General features: G+C 42.8%; 1 protein-coding gene across 1 annotated transcript; it reads right to left on the bottom strand.

The window, feature by feature from the left end:
* Positions 1-346: 346 nt before the first annotated feature.
* cdh19 (cadherin 19, type 2) lies at positions 347-18,242 on the bottom strand (the record flags this gene model as incomplete). The annotated part of the gene is made up of 12 exons (XM_079291729.1): positions 18,142-18,242; positions 13,345-13,725; positions 12,917-13,211; positions 11,278-11,397; positions 9,560-9,727; positions 8,367-8,557; positions 6,362-6,615; positions 4,954-5,090; positions 3,571-3,692; positions 3,198-3,315; positions 2,664-2,915; positions 347-867 (listed from the first exon to the last, which is right to left on the bottom strand). Exons 2-12 carry the CDS (start codon positions 13,588-13,590, stop codon positions 347-349), a joined length of 2,424 nt encoding a protein of 807 aa, XP_079147855.1. The 5' UTR covers positions 13,591-13,725; positions 18,142-18,242.
* Between the last annotated feature and the right edge of the window lie 6,796 nt (positions 18,243-25,038).

Genomic DNA, 25,038 nt, shown 5'->3' with positions numbered 1-25,038 from the left:
ATCAGATGTCTGTAGAGGTGGGAGGCGGAAAGAGTCGCACGTCGTGTTTGTTCAGTAGTAAATGTGTGTGTTTTTGGGGGGGTGCTGAGACGACACCTGGCAGCGTTCGTCTCAAATAAACCTAGAAACGTGCCAATGTGGCAACATTATGAATTTAAAACCGACAAAAGAGGTTAGCAGAAAAACACAAGCAAGGCAAAAAGGCCTGATGGACTCGCTCTGTCTCATTATGTTCATCTCAGGGAGCGGCTGCTGAATCAAGTGCAACGCCTAGAGGTGATATTATGGTATTATATGGTATTATATATTAGATAAACAGCCATTAAAGGAGAAGAAGAAGAGCACCTCAGAAGACGGTGTCTTCCTCTCCTCCACCATGCCACGGGGTGAGTTTAACCATCAAGGGTCTGGGATTACAAACAGGTTGCTCGTGTTCAAGCTCCAAAGCGGATGACTCCAGTGAGCTCAGGGATCCGGTGGGAGACCCCGACCCCTCGTATGCATAGGTTCTGAAGCAGTCGAATGGGGGAACGTAAGGATCCTGATCCGCCTCTGCCAGCCTGTCCAGAATAAACTGCCGGAAGACCTCGTCGTCCGGCCCGATGAGGTGGGATTCTCTGAGAGACATCCGTATGCTTGCCCTGACATCCTCCCTCCGCAGCCTCCTCTCCCTCCTCCTCGGGTGGTGTCGCAACGGGACAACAGGCTGGCAGAAGCCCAGGTGTGCTCCCCCACCCCCCGGCTCTCCGTAATACAGCACCTTCTGCGACACCGTCTCAGGCAGCTCCAGATCCATCACCTCCACCTCCAATCCCTCCTGCTGCTTACGCCTGTGCCTCCTCACCATGAGCATTAGGACTGACAGCACTGCAGACACAACACAGCAGGAGATCATTACCGTTAAACACCAGGGCATGAGCTTAGTGGGATAAAAAGCATCTAGGGTGCCTGATGGAGCATAGCGTGAACTCGTGCACCGAAAATAATGGCAGCCAGATTTGTTTTTCAGTAACTTATTGTGGATGCGGAAAATCTAAATGAACGCAAATTCGGCGATAACGTTTTTAATTTCAGCTCAGACATGAAAGAAGACTTCTTTGTTTGCTCCATGCGGCACAGAATGCTCGAAGATTTCATTCTGCTGTGTTTTCATCGGGTATTGTGCTCATCCGACGGAATGGTAGCATAGCAGGTATTGTCATTAATCTTTCATGTGATGGGCACAGAGGGGACACAAAGCAGCCGAGGTCATAATAAAGCTTTTCACTGTGCAAACCCATCAGTGTCCCAGGATGGCATTGCTGCTGATGTATTGCAACCAGTATGCTCATCAGCTGACATCATAGCCCTGCAAGCTTTCAGCATTTAGAAAGCGTGTGTTAAAGGCACGCTGGTGAGTTTTTAAAAAAGGGAATCAAATGAAAGAGCAAATTTGTTAATGAAAAATCCTGCTGTTTAACACACGTTCATGTACTTGCCAAAATGATGTGAGGCGGAGCTGCTCTAGCTCAACAGATCCGCTGAAAAAGAACGACTTTTTACAACAAAATATCCAACATCAAACATCCATCCATCCATCAATCAAACATCCATCCATCCATCAACCAATCAAACTATACAGACTTTTGGGGAGTTTGATCCTCGGTTACCTTAATGTCTCAGGACTATAAGTGAATTAATCATAGAAGTGTTTTTTATCTTCTGACAATCTCAGTCTATATTGTTCGTGAATCCTTTTGTGAGCCCACCGTGCAGAAACAATCAGCTCGCCAGTACACTTCACCTCTTTTGTGTAAACAAAACAGACTTGAAAGAATGCCTCTCACGTCTCTCTCGTCAATCACACTGAGGTCTGGAGAAACTCTTGCCAAAAATTTGGCCGATAAAGATCTTTGGTGATTCTGCAGGAGCCTTTTTATTGGCTGTTTGAAAGACGTCTGAAGAAGCTCCAGAAACAGCACCTCTGGATTATGTTCTGTAAAAACTTGATAAGTATTTTCTCGAGTGTAATGTTATTGGCTTGTACTGTATATATAACCGCCCTGCTGTGCTACTCTTACACTTGAATTGCTCCGGACATTACGGAGGTGTCGTGATGTCGCATGTGTCTGGAGGATGGAGATGGAGCTACGCAAAATTACACAAAGAAAATCTTTTCCTTCTGAAAGCACATTATTCACCGTAAGTCTGTATTTTAACAACCCCCTAAAAAATCAGGTTTACATAATGTTAAATGAAACTGATTGGAAGTTAAAGGAAAACCATGAAACATTTTTACTTATTTAACAAAATATGATATATTGAGTAATATTTTTGACTTGACTTCGACTAGATTTTGTCAGTTTTGGGGCTCTACATTTAGACATCTTTCATTAAAATAAACATTTCCAGCCTGAGACTTGTTATTTTCTCATCTTTATGTTGCTCATGCGGGGCGGCTGTGGCTGAGCGGGTAGTCCTTTAACCACAAAATAAAAGGTTCAATCCCCAGCCAGCTCCTCCTCTCTGCATGTCAAAGTGTCCCGGAGTGAAACACTGAACCCCAAAGTGGTCCCTGGGTGATTCACAGCAGCCCACTCACCCAAAAACTCCTTATTATATCATAGATGGATATTCTGGACTTGGATGGAATGGGAATAGAAAATAAATCCGTGCTTTCTTACCGCTGAGTGTGACGAGGCAGACCACCAGCCCTAACAAGGTTTGCAGGCTGACCCCCATGGACAGGGCGAGGGCCTCCACCCCACCTGTGGGACAATGGCCGGCAGGCTGGCAGCTGCATACGCTGACGGTCAAAGTGCTGGTGCTGGAGAGAGCCGGAGAGCCGCTGTCCGTCACCACAACGGGCAGGAGGTACTGGGTTCGATCCTTGCGTGTAAAAGTGCTCCTTCGTGCCACGATGCTGGCTGTGTTGTCTAAAAATGAAGCAAACAGAGGTGCAGTTTTTAATTTCCTAAAAAAAACCCAGGAAATGTTAGTAATTTACTGGATGAAATTTCCCGCAGCAACACATTTAGTTCATGCTGAGTGTGCCACTGCAGCAGTACTGTTAGCTTAGCACAAAGACCAGAAACACATACGAATTACATTATATACGAATTAAATACGAATGCATTCTTTCCAAACAGTGGTTATTGATACTTTCACTCAAGGCAGAGATCCAAACATGTCTTCCAGCATTGCTACATGATTATAACCTTGATTGTCTCGGACAGTGAAGTTTGGATTGATGTGCTTCTCAGAGACCATGGAGAAGTAGAAGTGGTGTCCCTCCACAGGGCCGTCCAGGTCGACAGCACTGAGCAGCTGAATGAGCTGAGAGACACAAAGACACATGAGAAAATATAAGCAGATTTCATTTGTATTTCGACTGACAATGTCGTGGATGTATTGTGGTATTGAGCTGTTCAATACTAAGTTGGCTCCTTGTGTGTAATTCAAGGTTTAAAAATAGTACATTGATGCAATACAATATGTTGCAATGTGAAATAGTTTGCTGTCCACTTCATGTAAATTCTCAATGATCCTATAGAGTAAATCATGAATATCAGTGGATCATAATATACATACTTCTCCCGCCTGTGTTCCCTCGCAGATAAATGGCTGGTAATCTCTCGCCAGCCTTGGCACATTGTCGTTTATGTCCAGCACCGTGATGAACACCACCACGGAGGAGGACAAATGGTTCAGCGCTGCAGTAGTGAAGATAGACATTTGCTGGAGTCAACTGGGTTGCATGAATGCGTTCTAAGAGCTCAAAATAATACTTATGACTGATGACTGTTTCTTCTTTTAGAAACATGACTCAACAAAAATGGGCGATGGCGTTTCTCTTCAAACAAAGACAAAATGAACATTCATAAAACTGTGAAGAAGCAAATTTTTCAAAGATAATTTGAGGTTTTACGTCACTCTAGATCAGTGGTCCCCAACTTTTTGAAGCCATCCCCTTCATCAACATCTGCTTATGTGAAGTTCATTTTGAACTGGATGTTATTTTGCACTTTTGCTCTTGAAATTGGACATTGTTAGCAAACAATAATGTCGTATAATTGAGCACTCAATGTTTAGATCTGCCAGGTTTGCATTCGTACGATCACTTAAAGCTGCTGAAGCTGGACAATTCAACCATTTATTGATTACTCAGCTAATAATTATTTATCAACAATGTATAAATAACAATTTCAATCTTTTACTTATTACTTTTAGATAATAACTGTTTATCCCATTACTTTTAGCTAACTACTCAGCCTGTTCTCATTAACTGTTGGTACTTATACCTACAAAAAGTAATGCACCATAATTCGTGTACAGCCCATGTAATCTGTTGTGAGCCAGGACACGAAGGAATGCCTCTAAGGAAGCCAGGAGACGTGGTATAAAACCTGACAAAGTCTACATGGGGGACAGGATGGACAGACGGGACGCAGGACGTTCACCCAGGAGACCACTGTGCTTGTCCCCAGGAAAGTAAAATCCTAATTTTACTAACTTTTGTTATGTAACTTCCATAGTTATTTTAACTACAATCACGCTTGTGCAGTCTCACTGATCGCTGGTGTTGCTGGACATTCGAAGGACAACGTACAGCACGTTGAACTATTAAGACCATTTATTCATTCATTACTTTTAGCGATTGCAATAAATTCTATATCGTTTAGTTCGCCGCACTCTTAATCTCAACATGTTTACAGCTGAACACATTTCCTCTTGACCAAACCGGAGCTTATATTTTTCGAGTTAATGAACTGCATAATCTTTCCACATTAAATCAGACAACCGCTGCGCCCCCTGGGGTACTTCTGGCTGTGAACCGCTGCTCCAGACAAAGACGTGTCATCAACACATTGCTGTTAATATATTCTGAACAGGTTTCATGAGTGAAAATAAATGTGCCATAAGACGGCTTTATCAACAAGATGCTGTTGAGCAAAACACGGGCAGTCTCCTTACTTGTTTCCTTGGCTTCAACAGTCACATTGTGCCAGTTTGTCGTCTCCCGGTCCAAAGCGTTAGCGACAGTTATAGTTCCATTGTTTGGGTCTATTTTGAAAGCTTTTGTGGTCTCGCTCTTTTTGTCAATCGAATATCTGGAAGAGAAAGCACAGAGACACACCATTTAGCAGTCGAGGTTGCTTTCTGGGCCAACAAAACATTGTGATACCGCGGGGAGATTAATGAGGCAAACTGCTCATTTTCTTAAATCTGTTGACAGATATCCAACAAAGAGAGCGAGCACACCAGCTAGTGTGACAACAACACTGAAGACAAAGCATCTCACAGATGGACACAGGTTTATGTATTTCAGTTACTTCAACCTGACAACAGACCGTATATATTTGTGTTCAGAGAGGTAATGTGATTTAAAAACAGTGAGGCAGGGGATCTTGTAAATATAAGGGAACTTTGTTCAGTCTTTTTGGAATGAATGATAAATAAATATGTCACATGTGGTGCAGCTGAGTGACAGAGCACACATCACCGTGTCTTGTTTAGTGGGTGACAAGTTAGGGCCAGTGATTTATTTATGTTAAAATACATAATGTAAAATAAACATTCAATAAAAAGCATCATCCACAGACCAAGCAGAAGTGTTCATGTACCATACCTTTAGGATTCATTAACATATATAGATATGTATATGTGATTATAACACCATGGTGATAGGGTAATAAGGAGTGAAACACACTGACGAATGAATCATTTCTCTGAGCCATATTTCAAATAACAACACGGAAAATAAGCCAATTTGACCAACGCAAACTCAATCATATTTAGAAGAACTGCGGAAAGCCCTTAAATGTCAGCCTGAATTTATTAATCAATGAGACACTGCCTCCAAAGGGACAGTAATACACGCTAGGCTGAGGATGATATGCAGCACCTGCCACTCTTAAGCTCTGCTGAGATGGACTACAGGCACCAGTGCTGCTGATGTCTCCTCTGCAACGTGCCCCAGTTGCAAATGACTGCAAATCTCAATTCCATATGCCACGGCGTACGGTGCTTTATTTCATCCCTACGTCCTAGCCACGTCGCTTTGTGATAATACCACGGCAAAAGTCTGTGAGGTATGAAAAAAAAAAATAATCGTCATGATTTATTCAGCGGGGCTCATTTCTAATACTAATGTAATGTGAGATAAATATGAGCGTGTACAGAGTATCCAGAGATCAAGGGTAAAAATGGATGCACCGAGCCAGTAACGCGTTCTGAAATGGAATGACTTTCCGCCGTGTGGAGGAAGCTGTCTGGGGACGTTACGCCCCCACCAGCTTGGGCATCTGCCTCGTCATTATCATGCTTGCAGTTGGGTGGCAGGTGCCATTCTTCCCGGTTTAGATGGTTCACATTACTGTACCTGATGGGATTGTTGACTGTGTCAGTGTCTCTGGCACTAACACTGCCAACCGCAGTTCCTACAGCTGCATTTTCAGGGATTTTCCACTCGTAGGCCACTGAGAGGAAGACAGGCGGCTCATCCACGTCCTCCACAACAATCTTCAGCGTTGTCCGGTCCCTGAACTCCTCCAGAGTCAGAAAACGAGTGTCCACGTGATCATTGACCGCCTCTGCGGCCATGACAAAACGTCTTTTGGTTTCATAGTCCAAAGGCTGGGAGAAAAAGAAATACCTTTTTAACAATGCATATTAATACAGAGGCTCCTACAGGCAGAGAACACCTGGTCCATCATCATTAAGCAGGCTTAAAGAGTAACAGCTTTCCAAATACGCTTTGCCAAGACAGATGATTGTTCCTGAGGGAGCAGGACACGACTCTGACTGGACATTAAAATTGTTTAGTCAATGTCAATAAGTTCCCAGCTGTGAACATGCATTTAAATAATGCTGCGTTTCATCGATTTGTTTTTTAAACATTATGATCCCGGTAATAAGAAAACAGCATGAAAACCATTATTGCATTTACAAAATGATTCAGAGACAGAGTCAACACTGTGTTCGTTATTTCATTATCACGGCATCTAAATTGAATTCTCCGGTGCGATGAAGAAGGATACGATACGTGGGAGAACAAACACAGAGCGGAAAACAAGAGTAATCTGAGAGTATGTTTAGGACCGTCAGGTGATGGAACGTAACAAAGTATCTTTACTCAAGCACCTTTAATTCAGTTAATACGAAAAATACGAACCAACAAATAGAATACAATGCATTATTCAATTAACCAGCAGTGTATAAGGTGAATACATTTAGCCCCACCTTTAACAGCTGCAACATTAAAGTGATGAACACATCGATGCATCAATAATCATAATCCAGTTGTTTGATTATTACTATTAATAATAATTCTGAAATGGGTTATTCTGCATATGGGTGATGAGCACTCGTTAAGAATACTTTGATGCTAATACGTTTGTGCTTCAGTAAAATATTGAATGCAGGACTTTTACTTGTAACAGATTATTTCTACACAGTAGTATGGCTACTTTGACCAAAGAGGCGTCGGTGTTTGTGCTAAGCTAAGCTATCTGGCTGTAGCCTTATATCTAGAAAGGACTTGAGAGTAAAGTCTTGGCAAGAAAGTGAAAAAGCATTTTTTTTTCCCAAAATGTGTCCAAGCTTGCTTCAAGGCTGTTCCACAAAAACGCTTTAGAAAAAAGTTATACTTCAGCTCTCATTTTTAAAAGGTACCTGCTCCCACAGACTCAAACTATTCAACTATTCTGCCAGTAAGTAGACAAATGTGGCGGCTTTTTCAGTGCTAGAATTAGAGACGTTTCACATTGTCCCAAGAGGCATACAGTCCTTGTCCCTCTACACAACTAACTGTACAGTGATCCCTCTTCTAATGTGTCAATTAGACATAAACTGGCTAATTTCATTGCTGTCATGCAATCATCAAAGCAAGCGATTTACATGCATGCTCAAGCTGAAGCCTGTAGCATTCACTCGTTCATTGTGCACGTTGGCTCAGATTACGCTGCTATATGATCGTGACCTGGAAAGGAGTCAATATTGCTGCCAGCTGTGTGACTCTGTGTGGCTGCTGGGTCCCTGTGCCAGGCTCTTACACTGTTGCGTCTGGTCGGCTTTGATGATGCCGCTGCTGTTGTGCCAGCTGTCTTGTGCGCGCGCAAAGTGCCAGGATATGTTGCCGTGCCCTCTATCAGCCCAAATGATTTTTTAAAATTTAGTTTGCGTCGGTGTCTGTAATGTTAATTAAATCCCTAATGCCGGAGATTAAAAAGGAGTTTTTGTGGAAATAATGTCTCAGAACCTAACGGCCCCTGTGCCCACTGATACTTTGATTTCTGTCTGCGCTACTGCCCTTGACACATCAGCTTAAATAAAGCCATATAAAATTCATATATTAGACAAAGTGATAATGGAGTGTATGTATTCACCTTGGCGAGCAGGACCACTCCCTCCTGCGTCACTGGATCTGTTTTGATGATAAAAGTCGAGCTTTCCTCCAGGTCATCCTCCAGACTGTAGGTCATCCTGGCATTGATGCCAGTGTCTCCATCCTGTGCCATGACCCTGCCCACTGTGGTGCCCACTGCTGCATCTTCAGGGACGGCAAAGGCGTACAGGTCTGAAGAAACAAGGATGCTTTCAAAGATTAGCCGGAGAACGTTGGGATACGTCAAATTGGTGCTTTTGCAGCATGTAATGCAAGCTCACTTTCGGTGAAAAACGACAACAAAAAGAAGAAGTTTCTGTACTAAAACATCGCCTACAGAGCTTGACAGAAAGTTGTGCGAGTCAAGAGAGTCTGCTAGTGTGTAACGCGATAAGAAGGGAGAACATTGTGGTGGAGGGTCAATTTGTGTGAGTCACAGATAAGTTGTGGCAACTCCACATAATCCCAGCAACTCTCTAATAAGCAGATGAGAAAATGCGATTGTGTCTTTGAGTGACTCTATTTGGACGGCTGCCACAACTGGGAGGAAGTCAACGGCAACCAGCTGCTCCTGAAAAAAAAAGAAAGAAGAATCCCTGATAATAATTACCAATCATGTTACAAAACAGAGGGCGCAGTTCAAAGTGCGGAGTGCGGTCACACAATATTTATAAGGCCTTTTGACTCGACGCGGAATCCGAGGGATACAGTCGCACCGGCAATGAATGTGAACGTGACATTAATAGTTAAAGGTATCATCCTTGCTGTCTCATTCCTACAAAATAGATTTTTTTTCCCAGGGCATTCATTTAGTCGGGTTTATCACGGAGAAGCCTAGGTTTGTTTCTAAAGATCATGACAAATGTCCTTTCATGTGTGAGTGATTAAATTCATCCAGTGGGCGACTCGTGCGACCGTGCACGAGCAGATGAACATCGCCATCTCCTTTCTCCCATCTCTCTCTCTCTCTCTCTCTCTCTCTCTCTCTCCCCCAGTCTCATTCTTAGACCGTCTCCTTTTAATTTCAGCACAAACCCACCCACCCGAACCGGAGAAGTGTGGTCAAATAAATGCCTCTTAGGTGCAATATTTAACATGTCCTCGCAGTCTGCAACGCTTTGTGCTCTTTCGTTGATTCCCGGAGTGTGTATGGCTTGTGTGTTTGCATCGCCGTGACTCGTAGGAGTGACTCACGATGCTGGAAAGTGGGTCCGTTGTCGTTGACATCAGTCAGGCTGACGGTGACGGTGGTGGAGGAGGAGTAACCGCCGCTGAGACCAAGCATATCCTTCACCTGCACCACCACCAGGTACTGCTCTCTGGCCTCGCGGTCCATGTTTTGCCATGACGTTACAATAATCCCTGCAGGTGGAGGAGACAGACAGAGAGGAGGTATACAAGAGGTTCGTAGGATGCCATCGAGTGTATCTGTGGGTGGTTTTCTGCGTTTGTTTTATTCAAAATGTGAGTAAACTTTGCCTCGAGCAGTCTTCAAGGGTGCCTGCAGTAAAACTGCACCACTATCAATTTAAAATCTGCAAACTTTATTAATATAAAGAGGGTTGTTAAATGACTAATGTTTCCTCCGTCTGGCCAAAGTGGAGACTGTGCGCAACAGTAAACAGAACAATTAGAATCAAGAGAATTAGACGCTATTTTTGCCTAAGACGTCAGCATTTAAACTAGTTATTCATCTAATCTTGTGTTTGGATTGCATCATTTTTTCAGCAGCCATTAACTATCTTATAGTCAGTCAATATTTGTATTGGTAACACACCTGATTTAGCCGGCTGGTCAGTTTTTATCTGTTTTAAGGATAACAATGTTTGTCAGTGTGTCTTTCATGATGTTGTCTGTCCGTCTCAAGTCTATTCATTCCTAAAAAAAATTCCTTTTGCAGAAGATGTTACACAAAAAGGACTAAATAGTGTATTTGTTGGGGACTATAGTTTTAGCGGAGGGTTATTACATATTTAATGTAATACATATTCATCAAGGCTGTGAAGTGCCAATGTTCTTTGCAATGAAGGAACAGCAGTGTGATCAGGTATCAAACCTTCATGTTCTGAAAAGTGAAGCCAAAGGGGAGGAGCCTTAAACTTGCATTGTTTCCAATCGACAAAAAGAAGTCTGATTGTATAGACGTCTATGAGAAAACATGTATCGGACTTTGGAAACAGTATTTGCTCCTATAGGATCAATTCATTGGTGGTTTTGGTCTTTATAAAGTGTCTCCAGGCGTATCCGTTACTGAGGCCATGAGCAGAACAAACTTATATTGACTGCTGCCCACTCCTCAATGAACAGTTGGTTCCCCAAAAAGTTAGATTTACCCTTTTACACATTGCATTCATTTGCATGTTAAAACTTTTCTGACTCAATAATGCCATTCCACAACTCTTGACAGCAGAGTTCAACAATGTGTGTGGGAGGTGCTACAACTGACCTCTGTATCACACAAATAAGTAGTGTAAATGTACATGCATGAGCATCAATTGAACCAGACTCCTCGTAGGGGTGTAGGCACTCGCATATCGCCCAATGGCTTCGAAACAGTAGCTAAGTCTGTGAATAGTTGTTGAAAGGAAAAACGTTGCCAGGGGAATATATACAATTTTCAAAGTGATGAGTCGTCTATCACTTGTCAAAAGTGACTCGGACCAGAGGGAGGAAGCCAAAGACAAAACAGATTTCAGTCTCAAGAGTCTGAGATTGAAAATATTTCTGCCCTTCTGTTTGTTTTTTAAGCCCACTCGCTATGAAGCTAAACATCATTTCTGCACAGCCAAATCTCTAGTGCGCCTCCCTAAGAGCCCAAACTGTGGCTGTCGAGATATTTGCGCAGCTAACTAAGATAACGACTGAAGTCAGTGCAGTTCAAACGAAAAGCCTCTTTATCTGGAAGGGTTTACCCGTCTTTGGCTCCACAGAGAAGTAGGGCTCCCCCTGCAGGATGGAGTAGATGAGCTTGGCGTTGTTTCCAAACATGGGATCATCAGCATCTGTGGCTGTCACCTGGGCCACTGTGGTCCCTGTGGGGGGGGGGATCACACAGACAGAGTTAGCTCGGGCAGCAGTTCCAGTCGACGGGGAAATAAAGAGATTATGCCCCGGTCCCGCAGGGTCTGTCTGTCTGGCTCAGGGGGGGGGGGGAGCAGTGGGAATGGAAGGAGGGAGGGGGGGAGGTTGAGGTAGGGTTCGGGGAGGGATGTTGACAATGGGGAGGATGGTGGGGGAGCAGTGTCGGCCTTTCACAACTCAGTAAGGCTGTGCAGGTGTGTGTGACAACCTCCACAGCCCTATAGCGACATCTCTCTCACCATCCACCTGCTGCTCGTTTTCTCTCCATCGCGTTCTCATTCAGTTCGCCTCTCTATCTTTCACACTTACTACCCTTTTCTCCACTGACCATATCCTCTCCCTCAGTCCTCGTCCATCTTGTTCTTTCTTTTTCTTTTTTTTCCCAGAAAGCACTCTGCTTTTTTTTCTACACACAGGCAGGGGTTTACCACAGCATTCCAACCTTCCCCTATCGCTTTCTTTTTCCGAGTCAAACGCATTGTGATTTATTACGAGCGAGATATTGCTGCAAAAGCAGATTACATATAAATTGAAACGGTAATGTTTGTGGAATGAAAGGGCAGTGGTTATAATAACATTATATAAGAAAAAGAAAGGCATCCAAGCTACAATTCAGAATCCAATACTTCTAACTCCCTGAATGGGGACAGATGACAGACATTCACATAACCTTTTGTTCATTGTCTTCCGTCAAGATTTAAGTTCAGAAAAATAATTTTAAAAGTACAACTCTAGAAACAATAAAGCCAATTGCAAGTTTGTATCTGTTAAATAGCAAAGTTGAAATTTTATCCGTAAACAAATTTGTTTGTACGAATAATATGTTAAATACATAATTCCCTCGACACATTGGAATCATAAATAAACCATGAGCATATAACAGGTCTTACCAAAACCAGGCGTTAAAAAGCCAATATGCATATTTTCCAACACTTTAAATGATCGCGTTATGCAGATGTTTGGAGTTCAGTTCAATGTGTTAGCATGCTTATATTTACGAATTAGAAAAAAAACGAATGTCATTCGTTTTTTTGGTCACAAACCAAAGAAGTACAAATTCAGATTTTGTTGCTGGATGAAAAGTAAGGGGGTCAACCCTTGGAGAAGAGTAATAGTTGTTCAAATTCTCAACTCCTCTAACAATTGCCAAGATATTTCAGTCTGAACTAAAGTTGCCGACATCAAAAGTAACATTCATCAAAATCTATTCATTCAGTACAATGCAGTTCCAGGAAAAAACGGACAGGAGTGAGTGGGGTCTGTGGATCATCCTGAGTAATCGGGACATTAGGAGGGAATTTTTGAAACAGATTTTGCTGTTCGATTTTCAGCTTTCTTTGAAACTGACATTTCAAAAATATAATGACTATCCATTCACCTCCATTGTATTGAGAACAACTCTTTTAACCTGCCTGTGCTTTTCGTTTCTTTTTACTGTTTAAACTTTCCTCTCGTCTCTCAAAAACATACCGGTTGGACACATCTCAGGGATGCTGGACACATACGGTTCGTTCTGGAACTGCGGGACATTGTCATTGATGTCCTGCACCTTGATGATGAACTCTGACTCGGGTTCCTCTGGTTCATTGGACCTCCTGTTGATAGCCTGGGCTTGAAGGACGTAGAAGGCTTTTTCCTCTCGGTCGAGCTTCTTCAGTGTCCGGATCTCACCAGAATACTCATCCATCTCAAACGCATCCCCGGCCCCTTCTCCTGATAATATGTACTTGATGGAATATTCACCTCGGTCATAGTCGGATTTGAGCTGCAAAAAGAAGAGGAGGTATATGAAAGCTTGATTGGAGAAAATAAAAAGCTCAGAAGTAGCCAGAAAACAAGCTTTTTCAAAGAGACGCAGCGTGTCAAGGACATGGAGGACATTCAATCTGAAATGGTACCTGGCCAATAACGCGAGGAGTGGGATCTTCCTCGGGGACAAACAGCTGTTTCCAGATCCAGCCTCTCTTCAGGCGGCGGTGCAGATGAGTGGACCCTTGGGCCAATTGTTGGGCTTCCAGACCCTGAGCACCTCTCGTATCGCTCAGCACCCCGCCAGGAATCATAGAAAAGACCGTAACGATGGCCAAAACACTCGGCATGCTCATTTTTACTGTCCACCCGTGCATTTCCTCTGCACTGCCCATGGTTAGTGGACAGAGGACGGAGGTTTCACTGGTCCAGTATCACCAATTCTTCCATTCAACAGCAGAGTAATTCATGATCCCGGCAGAGCTGTATCCCATCTCGTTACGATGTGGTTTGAATGCATACTCATGTCTCTGAAATAAAAGTTAACAATTTAATTAACGGCTGCAGTGAGACATTTCCAGCAGTGCACAGCGCTCGCAAAATGAGGAAACTTAAATCTCTGGCACTGTGGAATTCAAAAATCAAGTGTTTAATTTGACAAAGCTTTAAATACATATGTGGAATATTCTGTATGTCTTCGCAAAGCTCCATTTAAAGGCTGTATAATAGAAAGTCAGAGCTGACTTCGAAGAGTTTACATGCAGTAAATAAAAATCTAAGACTGTATTCTATATCAGCGATTACAAACAAGGTGTACTTGTACCTCAGGGAGTAGCTCTGCAGTTGCTTGGTTTAAAAAAGAAATCAAACATGAGCATGAATACGTGCCGTGATTGAGAGTACATGTAAACTAGTTAGCGAGTGTGAAGTAAACGTGTTAAGTAAAGGTAATAGATATTACTATTTGAATAAAAATTAATGACTTCATTAATTAATTAACTCTCTCAAAAATCTTAATCCATTACTTGAAGCTAACTATTTCAGCCGTTTATGATGAATGGCTGAAATGGTTCATGTTTTATGTAAATAGTTGCAGCTTCAGCCATTTTAAGTTATTAGTCCAAATACAACATTTACCAAACAAAAGAAAACATTAACAGTTCAATTGTATGAAAACACGATTGTACCCTAACAATATCTCTTTTTATACAATGGTGTTCAACAACATCCAGGTTCAAAATACAACTTAACATGATGGGTGGCGTCGATGAAGGCCACTCGAGGTCAGCCATGGGGGCTTGGCTGAGAACCAAGTGTTCTCCTTGAGCTCTGTGATGACATTAGGATCATCCTTTTATCTATCCCAAGAGTTACATCAAAGCTGTTGCACAACAGCAACTCAGATGTATAACAAATTAAACTCAGGAAGCTGGATCCCGCCATGACAGATTCATTGGCAATAAACGGTTCTGATTCTGATTCCGAGCAGGGATTGCATTTTACACGAGGAAGACAAACCCTTTGTTCGTTTTTTTTGTCTTGCATCCTGCGGTCCTGCACAGGCGTTTGAAAACAGCCCTCTGTTTTGAATTCAGACAAGGCCCTGCATTGTGTTTCACTGGGGGGGGGGGGGGGGGGGGCTGCACATCATTCCTAAAGCATGACACTGCACTCTGCAGCTGACTAATGAAGATTCCTAATTAGATCAATGTCTCCCCAGACATGGAAAACAGAGACACACATGCCTCTGACAACGTATGAGTGGAATCGATGCAATTATAACGTGCACCAGGGTCAAGAGTGAAAGGACAACGAAAGTCAGACAAGACAGCAAATTAGTCAAGACAACACAAATACAATATCTTAAACCCCCCCCCCCCCCCCCCCCCCTGTCAAAGTTAACAGAGTTGAACTTCAACAAATGCATCAATTCCCTTTAGATAAACAGATCAACTGTGGTGTGCTTTTCATTCTCTTTCGACTAGCAGCAGTAATGATCCACTGTCGACGTGTCAAAGAGACGGAAATATCACTTGCGTAATCACTGCCGTCAACCTCGTCTTTTCCTTTCAGTAAATTAGCAATTAACTTCTCCTGTGAAATTGGTATTTTTGCCTCTGCAGCAGAGGTGTGTTTGCCCGGAAACTATGGATGTTCCTTTGCTTTCTCATCACTTCAGACTTTTGTCTTACAGTTGTTTGCTTTGCGAAGCCACACAAATTATTCGTCTAGACACGAAACCCTGAACCCGACTTTACTGCTCTCCAGTCAAGCAGCGAACCATACATCACCAGTCAGTGGGATCAGATGTTATTGAGGGCTCGGAGTAACGACCATAATTCTGAAGCTCTTTGACACCGTTATATCAGCACATAACATATAGAGTCCCAAATATGTGGACGCCTTAATCCAAAGTGCTGCGCGGGAGCGCAAGTGCATGCATTTTTAGCATGGGTGGTCCCGGTGGAAATTTAGAACATACTCCGGGACGTCGTTTCGGCGGTTAGAGTAGTTGCAGCGTTAATGCTTAACAGCTCATAATGTTCATGTTTAATCTTGTAAAACTAAATTAGCTGCCAAGACCCATTTGTAATGGGCTGGTAAAATCAATTACTGATGCAGCCTTTCATTTCTGAAATTCAATTTCCGATACAGACCGCGAATGAGAGTATGTGTTTGTGCTTATGTATGTCTTTACGGGCCAGATTCAAATCTCCGAGCGTTTGCGGAGTGACAGTCCAATTAGTCGCCAGTGAATGGTGAGCTGTTATGGTCTTTCATGGGGCTGCCAAGCACGCGCCCAAACTGAACGCCTTGAGTCAAAAACTAGACAACGGCCCTCAATGATGTTACTCTGAGCAACTGTTTTGGCTGCCAGCATGCCAAGGAGTCTGCTTAAAAAACATCCCTCCCGGGGGTATCGGCCTGTACTGCTGTGGCTGGAATAGTGCACAGGTCAACAGATGTTTAGGTGCCAATTTAACAAGATGGGCCTTTTATAGAAATGAAATTCTGGGAAAATAATGAGGAGACCATGAAAACTTCCAGCTCCAGGTCTGTAAATAGCAAAGGTATTAGGGAGTTGGAAAAACACATGTCCATGTGTGACAGCTGGCTTGATGGTGCTTGATCATAATTGTGGCCGATTTTAAAAAGTGTAAAGTAAATCCATATTGTGGAAAGCCTATAAAAACACAAATCAATCAGGTATCATTAACTGGAGAATATGCCCTGAGAGGAGTCATGAGAAGCTAAAAATATCCCCAAGAAACATGAAACTCCACATGGTTAATTGTCTCCTTCCAAAAGAAACTCTCATTTCTACATGACATGCAGAGTGCCCCGTGGTTGACAGCCATTCATTAGCTCGGATAGGCCTTCCTCCCATTTCTTGTAGCCTGTATGTATACAGTACATGCCTCTCCACCGCACGACAGAATGACAATGAGCTGCAGTCTCACAATGTTAAGCACCAGATTGCGCTGAGACCGCGGCATCATTTGTCCTGTATGGCGATGTGTTCTAGTTGATCAAATGTCGCTCCGTTGTAGCAATGGTTCGGGGATGCTGTTAAAGATGTTTAAAGCGTGGCAATAACGGTAAAGAATCTTTTACTTGACATTGTGAATGACGCATCAATATGCACTGCCGCCGCTAACTGCTAAGTAATGCCAACTCTATGCGAGCATTAATGATGTCGTTTTTCCAGCATCATGGAAGAACACGAAAAGGTGTAACGCTGAGAACGTGACAATGGATCTGAACACAGACTCTATAGCTATCTGCAACCTTGAAGGCAAATCCATCTGCCAAGCCTCGCTTCTTTAAATTCACCCTTCCAAGACAATACGTCCTTAATTGGTCATTTGGGAGCCTATCATGGGCCCTGATGTTTACTGTTCAGCTCTGTAAAACAACACCGCTGACATGTTGTTCATGTTTCCTAAATCAGGACCTCGAATGAGGCCAGAGACTGAGCGAGAGCAACGGGGGAATGTCAAGCTATCATGTACTCGCTGGAAAGTAATTTGTTTGTTATTTTATTATGTGCACAAGTGGAAAAAATCATTACTCTTCAGCAAAGTGCTCTGAATTTCCTCTGACATTTATCAGCGATAGGACTTCATCCCATTATTTTTTTTTTTTGCCTTTTTCATCAAAAACAATTCACCGAAGTTTAAAAAAAAGAGTGTGGTGAATTTAAACTACAGGCAATTATCTATATAAGAGTTTAAAAGTGTCATTAAACATATGACATGGACAACATTCAGGGAGCAGAGAATCACAACATTCTCTCCAACGTACTGAAACGCTACATCGTGTTAGCGGTTCGCACACATCTCATTAGTTTGGCCAATGTTTTCCCCTCACACACTGAGGATGTTCTGCGGTTACAAATGTGGTATTTGTGCATATCTGCCTGCTGCCTTTGAATAAGTGGACCAAACTGTCGGACATGTGAAAGAAAGGTCAGGGAAACTGTAAAATAACGATGAAATCACACCACAGGCGGACTGAACTGAAGGATCGTGTTTTGTTGCTACATAATATAGACTAGTACAAAAAGTGTTTATTTCTATGAAATTAACTTTTTAGATTATCAATACAGCTGCCTCAAATATCAACTCTGAATGATCACTTTGGTAAACTATGATTCCTTAGATTCCTCAGCATGCTCTTCCTCATTTCAGAAGCTACAACAAAAAAGCAAGAAGCCATCTCAAAAGATGCTGATTTCTCGCTGTGACGAACACAAAGACCCCCCCGGACCCTTTAAATGATTATGAATCTCAGAAATCCTGCTGCTTTTATGTTGAAAGCGCATTTGCTCTTCGAATCCCTCTATCCATCGTTTCCCGGATAATACATGAAATTGCGTCTAAATATCTTCTGACAGAACAAAAAACTTCTCACAAGGATGTACAGCGTCCACCACCCACACCCACCTGTTTGTGTCATTCTGCTGTCCCCCGAGCCACTTGTCACCAACCGCCGTCGAGAGAGATCATCGCAGGGGTGTGAAGAAACACAATCTGCTTAACTAAACGCCCTGGTACTGCAAAGCAATTCACTCACCACAATAGCACAAGCGAATGCGTCTGGTTTTCACAATGCCGAATCCCCTCCGCTGACGACCTCCCCTTTTCTTCTTCTTCTCTCCCCGTTTCTGCCCTTCTCAAACCTCCCGGGGAAGAACAAACACAGGCTCTATTGTCTGGGACACTGCAGAACACTCGGGGCCTTCATCGCCATGCAAATAGTCACAGCCAGGCTTACAAATGGATTTCTATCTCTTCACCCTCTCTGGGTTTTTTTCCTCCCCATTTTTGTGAACAATCCAGCGCTTATTCGAGTTGAGATGGAGCATGCAGGGGACGGTAATTCATCCACTGTATGACAGCTATCTCTGCTCGTGATAGGGAGGCAACGGTCTGTTTTTTGACATTCAAGCCGAGAGGGTACGCTGTTACTGCACGTTCTGATATGTTCGCATTTAAAAAATTGACCTGTCATGACACGGAGCATGCTAAATAACTTGAGACGTTGTTTGTCCTCCAGAGTCGCCCGGATGTTTACATGTACATGTAATGGAGGGCCACAGTGGGAAATAAAGGGTGGGTGACATCACCTCAACTCCTCTGGATAGAAAGACAGACCTATCACTCTGAAACACAGTCTTTTTCAACTGATCATAACTGAAACAAAGCTTTAAAAGAAAAGGAAAACACTCATTTAAATGTAGCTTGTGTTTTTTAATTGAGTTGATTTAAATTGAACTATTTCTAAAACGTCAGCTGGCGTCTAAAAGGGTTTTCATCTTTTTTTCTTAAATCCTGAATCAGTAACACCTTCTTGACTTTCTCCATGTTTCTTTGGCTCCACTATAAAATCCCGTCTCTTCTCTAATTAAGCCTAAATATAAAACGGCTTCTTTTGACTGCTGTTAATTGCTTCAACAGTCGATTAATTTAATGTTGTGGGAGTCAATTAGCTCTGGAGTTTCATTCATGCTAATTTTAACAAGATCAGATTAAGTTGATTGAATCAGCATTATTTTAAAAGTGACAAACAAGTGACAAAAAAGCTAATTTTCCAAGGTTCAATTCTGTAAAGAAATTGTTCGGTTTTCCGTTGTTATTGTAGCTCTTGAGTTTTGATTCGAGCAAATCCCGTCAATCATATAAAATCGCACTTTCCAGTTGGCTCATTGTTAATGTGCAAGTCCCTACTAGTAATAAACTACTTTGTTAGCTTCAGGAAAAGATTGTGTTTGGGTTAAAATAACTGTTAGTTACGTTACATAGAGGCCTGAAGTTTCATGACAAAAGTAAAGTAATATAAGTCACTCAGGTGACAGTAAGTCGTTTTAAAACATTGCCGGAGCTTGTAAAGCGTCATTTTTGTTAAAGAGCAGCTTTTGTACAATGTCAGAAGAGCAATGCTTGAACGGCGTTTACCCTCCACTTCAGCCCCGCTAATGATGATCACTCCAATTTCAACGAGTTGTTTTTTTTGACAACCAAATAACCTTTTGGTTAAAATACACAAAAAGCATTCATTAAGTGCTTCTCGTACACATGCTCACCCCCGAGGGCTAATTACGAACCTGAGCAATGCAAATAGATTCAATCATTAGAGTGTTCTAACAGGAGAAAGCTCGCACTGGCGGTGGACGCGCCATCCTTCCCTCAGAGCTTTGTGACAGGGTGGAATTTGTTATTTCGGTAGTTGAGATTAGTTCTCCCCGTGAACTCCTCTGCCTCCCATTCTGATTCCATATCAAACAGAGAAATGTCAGGACCTGCACTGTGACATTTAAAAACCCCATTGTAGACCTTGTCTAATTGAACCTCCCTCATTATAATGATGGAGTGTGGACCGGCCACTGCAAAAAGAACATCAGACACCAAAAGCTATGGTTTGGTGCCAGCAAGGATTATTTACATTCCCGCTGTCTTCGTCTCCCGGAACGCAGCGGTGAACCCGACTATCTCTCAGTCTCCGGTGACATTTCAGAGCTGTCAAATGATGGGCTCAGAGTAATGGTCAGCATATTTGCGACAAGATAAAGGTGAGTCCGGTCAAATCAGCATTCACAGGGGTGTCATGTTGTGTAAATAATGCAGGCTGTAATGGTGATAAACTGCAGGCGTGTATCCTGTATATTTCACTATCAGCAAAGACATCATTCTGCCCACAGGAGGCACAAAGAGAAGATAATGTGGCTCCGACATTAAACTGATGATTTCACACAGGCGCACTATGTTGTTTTTCACATTTGTATCCGCTGTTGTGCTCTTCTGATTGATGATTTCTGAATATTTCGTCTGAAAAACAAGTTAATGCCGAATCCAACACAACACACGCGTCAATATAAAGTTCACAAGTTCAGACTCACAGGAGATGAAGCTCTGAACGGTTCAGGCTCTGTCATGTCGTGCCCTTCACGGCTTACATTCATATTGTTGCATTGTCTCGCTGTAATTGGAAGAAGAATAAAGCGTCATTGGCATTCTGCTCAGTCCACTGTGGTGAATTTGATGAGAATGTCACATTAAAAATGCATGTTCCTCATACGTTCTTTGGCCTTTGTCTTTAGCCATGGGAAACAGCGGACACTTATGACAAATAAGGACGGAGCCGACGCTGCCTGAGGTGGATCTCTGTATTCGAGAGGAAACATCAGCAGAGTCTGCCTCCTCCACATGAGACCGAGCGTTTGTCAGCCGCATGGGCTGATGGAGGGGAAAAGAAATTGGGTCGCAATTGAAACGTTGCATAGACTTCTACACAAAAGTCTGAGAGAAAAATGAAAAGAAATAAAGTCTTCCATCTGATAAAGGATATATAAATCCTGGTCACTTTCTCTGGGAACGCTCAACGAAAGCCGAAATGCATAAATCGCTGTTTACCTATAAACAATGTTGCGGTTTCAAGTAATGCTTGAAGCAACAGATAAGACGAATGGCCGGCAGCCAACTCTCGACCAGCTGCTCACCGACACTTGTGAGACATCGCAGGTCTCCGAAACCCTCCAGGACTCTGCCACAAATGAGCGCTAACTGCACGCCTGGGCAGCGAGGGAAATCTCCTGGAAGCAGACAGCAATGTTTTGTTGACATAAAGTGGTCCGTGTATAAAATATGTAGCTCGAGGGAGGAAGTAACAAGGTGCATTTTATAAAGTAGTAAATACAGTCTGGAGGTATGTATACCTGAGAACGTTAAGCTTGTTACAAGTAAAGGCCCTGCAACATTTACTGTCGTCAGTTCGAAAAAACCCAACTACGAACTAATAGCGGGGCGAGGATACGCAAAAGTCATCCAACATAGAAGTAAAGTAAAGTAAAGTGAAGTCATCCAAGTAGAAGTGAGTAGAAATACCCAAGCATAGCATTGTGTTCCCAACCGCAACAACAAAGCATTTTAAATACCCATAGCGTGATTATGGGTGTACTAGTATTTAGAGTAAACGTATTGGATGCTGTTATTATTATCCGGGAGATATATTTCTATGTTGAGTAACACAGAGGATACCATTGAAAGAAAAAATGTAAATTTAGAGCGGAGGGGGCAAAATACCTCCTGGCAGCCACCTCCATCTCACAGCTTAATCAAGATGAAGATAACCACAGCAACAACATCACTGCCATATGCTGCCATGCAGTGACCTTAATAAGCATTGGTTGAAAACACCATAACACTTCACAGAATAAATAGGATGCGTCCGTTGCGGTTTGTAAACACACAACATTCAGAGTTGGCCCCCGTCCTCTCCGGGCGCAATGACACTAGTAGATAGATAGACCAGTGCATAACAGAGAGGAGGGAGAGGAGGGAGAGGAGGGAGAGGAGGGAGAGGAGGGAGAGCTGGAGGCAGAGCGAGGGGGAGAGAAACGCTCAGAAACAACCCCAACACAGCGAGGGGGAAAGAAAAGAGAAAACACAAGCACTGCTACTGGGTCATAAGTGAGGGTTGAGAGGGATTCTTTTTGTACGAATCATTGTTTTTTTAGGAAAATCCTACTGTGCTTTTCAATAAATTTGATCCTATGCTCTTCCCTTGGAAAGTGGCCGTGGTATATGTGCAAGGAGAGGCTTGCTGAGTTGTTATTAGCCAATGATAACACACATAAAGGAAGCCATGGCGACACCAAATCAAAAGGGTTCTATGTGTTGTTTTGGACTGTATAATAATTTGTAAGTTTGCTACCCAGCTTTTACTCATAATATAAATTCTAAAGATTGGAGATGATGGACCAAAGCCACAAGCGGTATGAGGCAACATGGCCGTGGACACATTAGGTGGAACTGAGGTCGTGATTTCAAATTTTCAAACATGACTAAAACTTCCAAGACAGCATAAGTGTCATAAATGTCCCCGTGTCTGAGTATCTTCTGCAGTCTATTTACGTACCATTAGAATGCAGTATTCTGAAGATTCGTCCACACAGTGTTAAGATGACAAGACGTAACGCTACCGACATTTTCCACAGTGGTAAGAAAGTCAGCAATGGTTTTTTTTAGCAAAGTTTCATCTTCTGAGAGTGAGAACTCACAGGATTTCTCAAAGAAGTCACTCAAGGAACAAGCCGACTCCTCTCTGTTCTCGGGGGAAATATAGTTTTGAGTTTAACGTGCAGTATCCATCATGCTCATGAAATGCATAATTAATTCTCATCATTCCTCCAATCCTTCTCCAGACTTGACCGCAAAGATGGAAATTACAATTCGGGGGCTCGTGTCAGCAGGCTGGGCTTGATATCTATTGTAGTTTTCTCACACAGTGGCGAAGAAATGAAGATGATAAATCGGCAAGGTTACAAAGTATTTACACAAATAAGTTGAAAACAATCGATCCAGTGGAAGCGCGCTGTCATACCCTTAGGGACGTGGTTCCCCTGGAAGAATGCACAATCCCCCTGGCCTGGGTTCATTTCAGACGCAGATTGTGTCTGATTGATCAATGAGAACCACTGCTGAGCCATCAATCTAACAGGAGTGGAATAGGAAAAAGGGGACATTAACATGTATAAGCTGCCGTGTCCCGACAATGTCCTCTACCTTGAGTCGGTGGGAAAGCAGGCACCTCTGGGGACACGAACTAAAGTGGTAAGTCTAAAACCTGCGACAGGAAGGCCGACGTTAACATCTCAGCTTCTTTGTGATCTCATCTCTGTTTGCAGCAGAGGCTCGTCATCTCTCTGTCGTGAAGCTGCTGGTATTCCCGCAAAGCTTTCCTGACCAGGTTTGAGAGTTAATAATATTAATAATAACCTCTGAATGGTTGAATATTACCTTCAAATGCCCTCCGGGTAATCATCTCTGTTAGCCGCTAATGAAAGCATAGAATAGCTGGCCTCCTTTCTGCCACCTCGGTGCAGCAGTATTTAAGACAAACAGGTGATTCATGAGTGAGTTGTGCCGGTGTTGCTGGTAGACAGATGTTCACTGCAGCAGTGATTGGGCGGAGCAGTTAAGATCTCTTCGTCAAGGTCTTTCTCCAACAGCATGTTGCTTCTGAGATCCATGACCAGGAAAGTGTTGTGCTGAGGATGTCACACTATAAACGTACTGCATATTATACACTCTGCATGTACTGTGAACTGCCTACGAAGATTAAGTGGCCTTTGCCATAACCAGCTCACTGTTCCCACTGAAGTAAACTCTCTCTCCTCTCCTCTGCATCACATGATCACATGATCACGTGATCGATCACAACGTTAGCGGTCCAAGCTACCGTGAATGAGATTCGCTTATCACAAAAGAAAACACGAATCTTGATACAAGACATTTTACCCTTTCTGATGACAACAAAATACTTACAGTATAACTCATCTGTTTCCTCCAAAATTCCCAATTGTTACTCCGTTGTTCCGCTGTAACTACATTAAAGTCCCAGTAGGAACCGGTTCGTATTTATTTACACTGATTTATCCAATGATAGTACGCCATGAATTAAGGGCACTTACACGGTAAGTGCCGGGTAATTACACTGTGGTGTTTACTCAGTTTGACTTTCATAAATTGTTTGTACACAAGCAAATAACATTACCAATCTAAACGCAGGTATGTCTGCAAACTAGAAGCTCTTATTACAGCCACAAGCAGCCCATCCGAAGATATTGGAAATTAAAGTGCTTGCCGAGGGGGCATCTTGCCACAAGCTGACAAGCAGGCGAGAGCAGCGTGTCTCGTTAACTTTTGCCACCCTTATTTTTGCACATAATCTCGCAAACACCCTGCCACGGTGAGACAACATTTCATTTTACACTGTACGTCCAAAAACAAAATGAGCACAAAATGTGTCTGCAAGCTAATGCGTAGATATGTCGGTACGCCGAGAAGTCTATTGCCCCCGGCTGGTTTTTCATAAATAATAGATGCAGTTGACAAATTACTACAGACTCTGACATTATTTTTATAAGCTGCAAAACATATCTGTGGGGTTAACAAATGTCAGTCGTGGGGATATACAGTAGGAGCTTAAATATTGACATTCAGATTGCAGCAGAATCAGTCCTCACAGTAGCCGGTCACAGTCATACTCAGCTCGTGGCATTATTCATTCAGTCCTGCAGTCATGCATTGGCGCAGGAGCTAATCTCCCCCCCCCCCCCCCCCCCCCAAGGCACTTCAGCAGTAATGCACCTGTTAAAAAAAAAAAACCCATCCATGTCATTCTGAATTGTAAAAAGATTAGCTAATATTTTGTAATAGTTTTGGGGATTTATTGGACACTTGCGTTTCTCTCGGGCTGGAAGGCTGCACTGTCACTTCATCCTGGACTTGTTTAAGAAAAATGATGAGGTCTCCAAAACTGCTGTTAAAATGATGTCTGTA

The sequence above is a fragment of the Melanostigma gelatinosum genome, assembly GCF_949748355.1.
Source record: "Melanostigma gelatinosum genome assembly, chromosome: 20".
Lineage (NCBI taxonomy): Eukaryota > Metazoa > Chordata > Actinopteri > Perciformes > Zoarcidae > Melanostigma > Melanostigma gelatinosum.
This window is presented reverse-complemented; position numbering and strand designations above follow the sequence as displayed.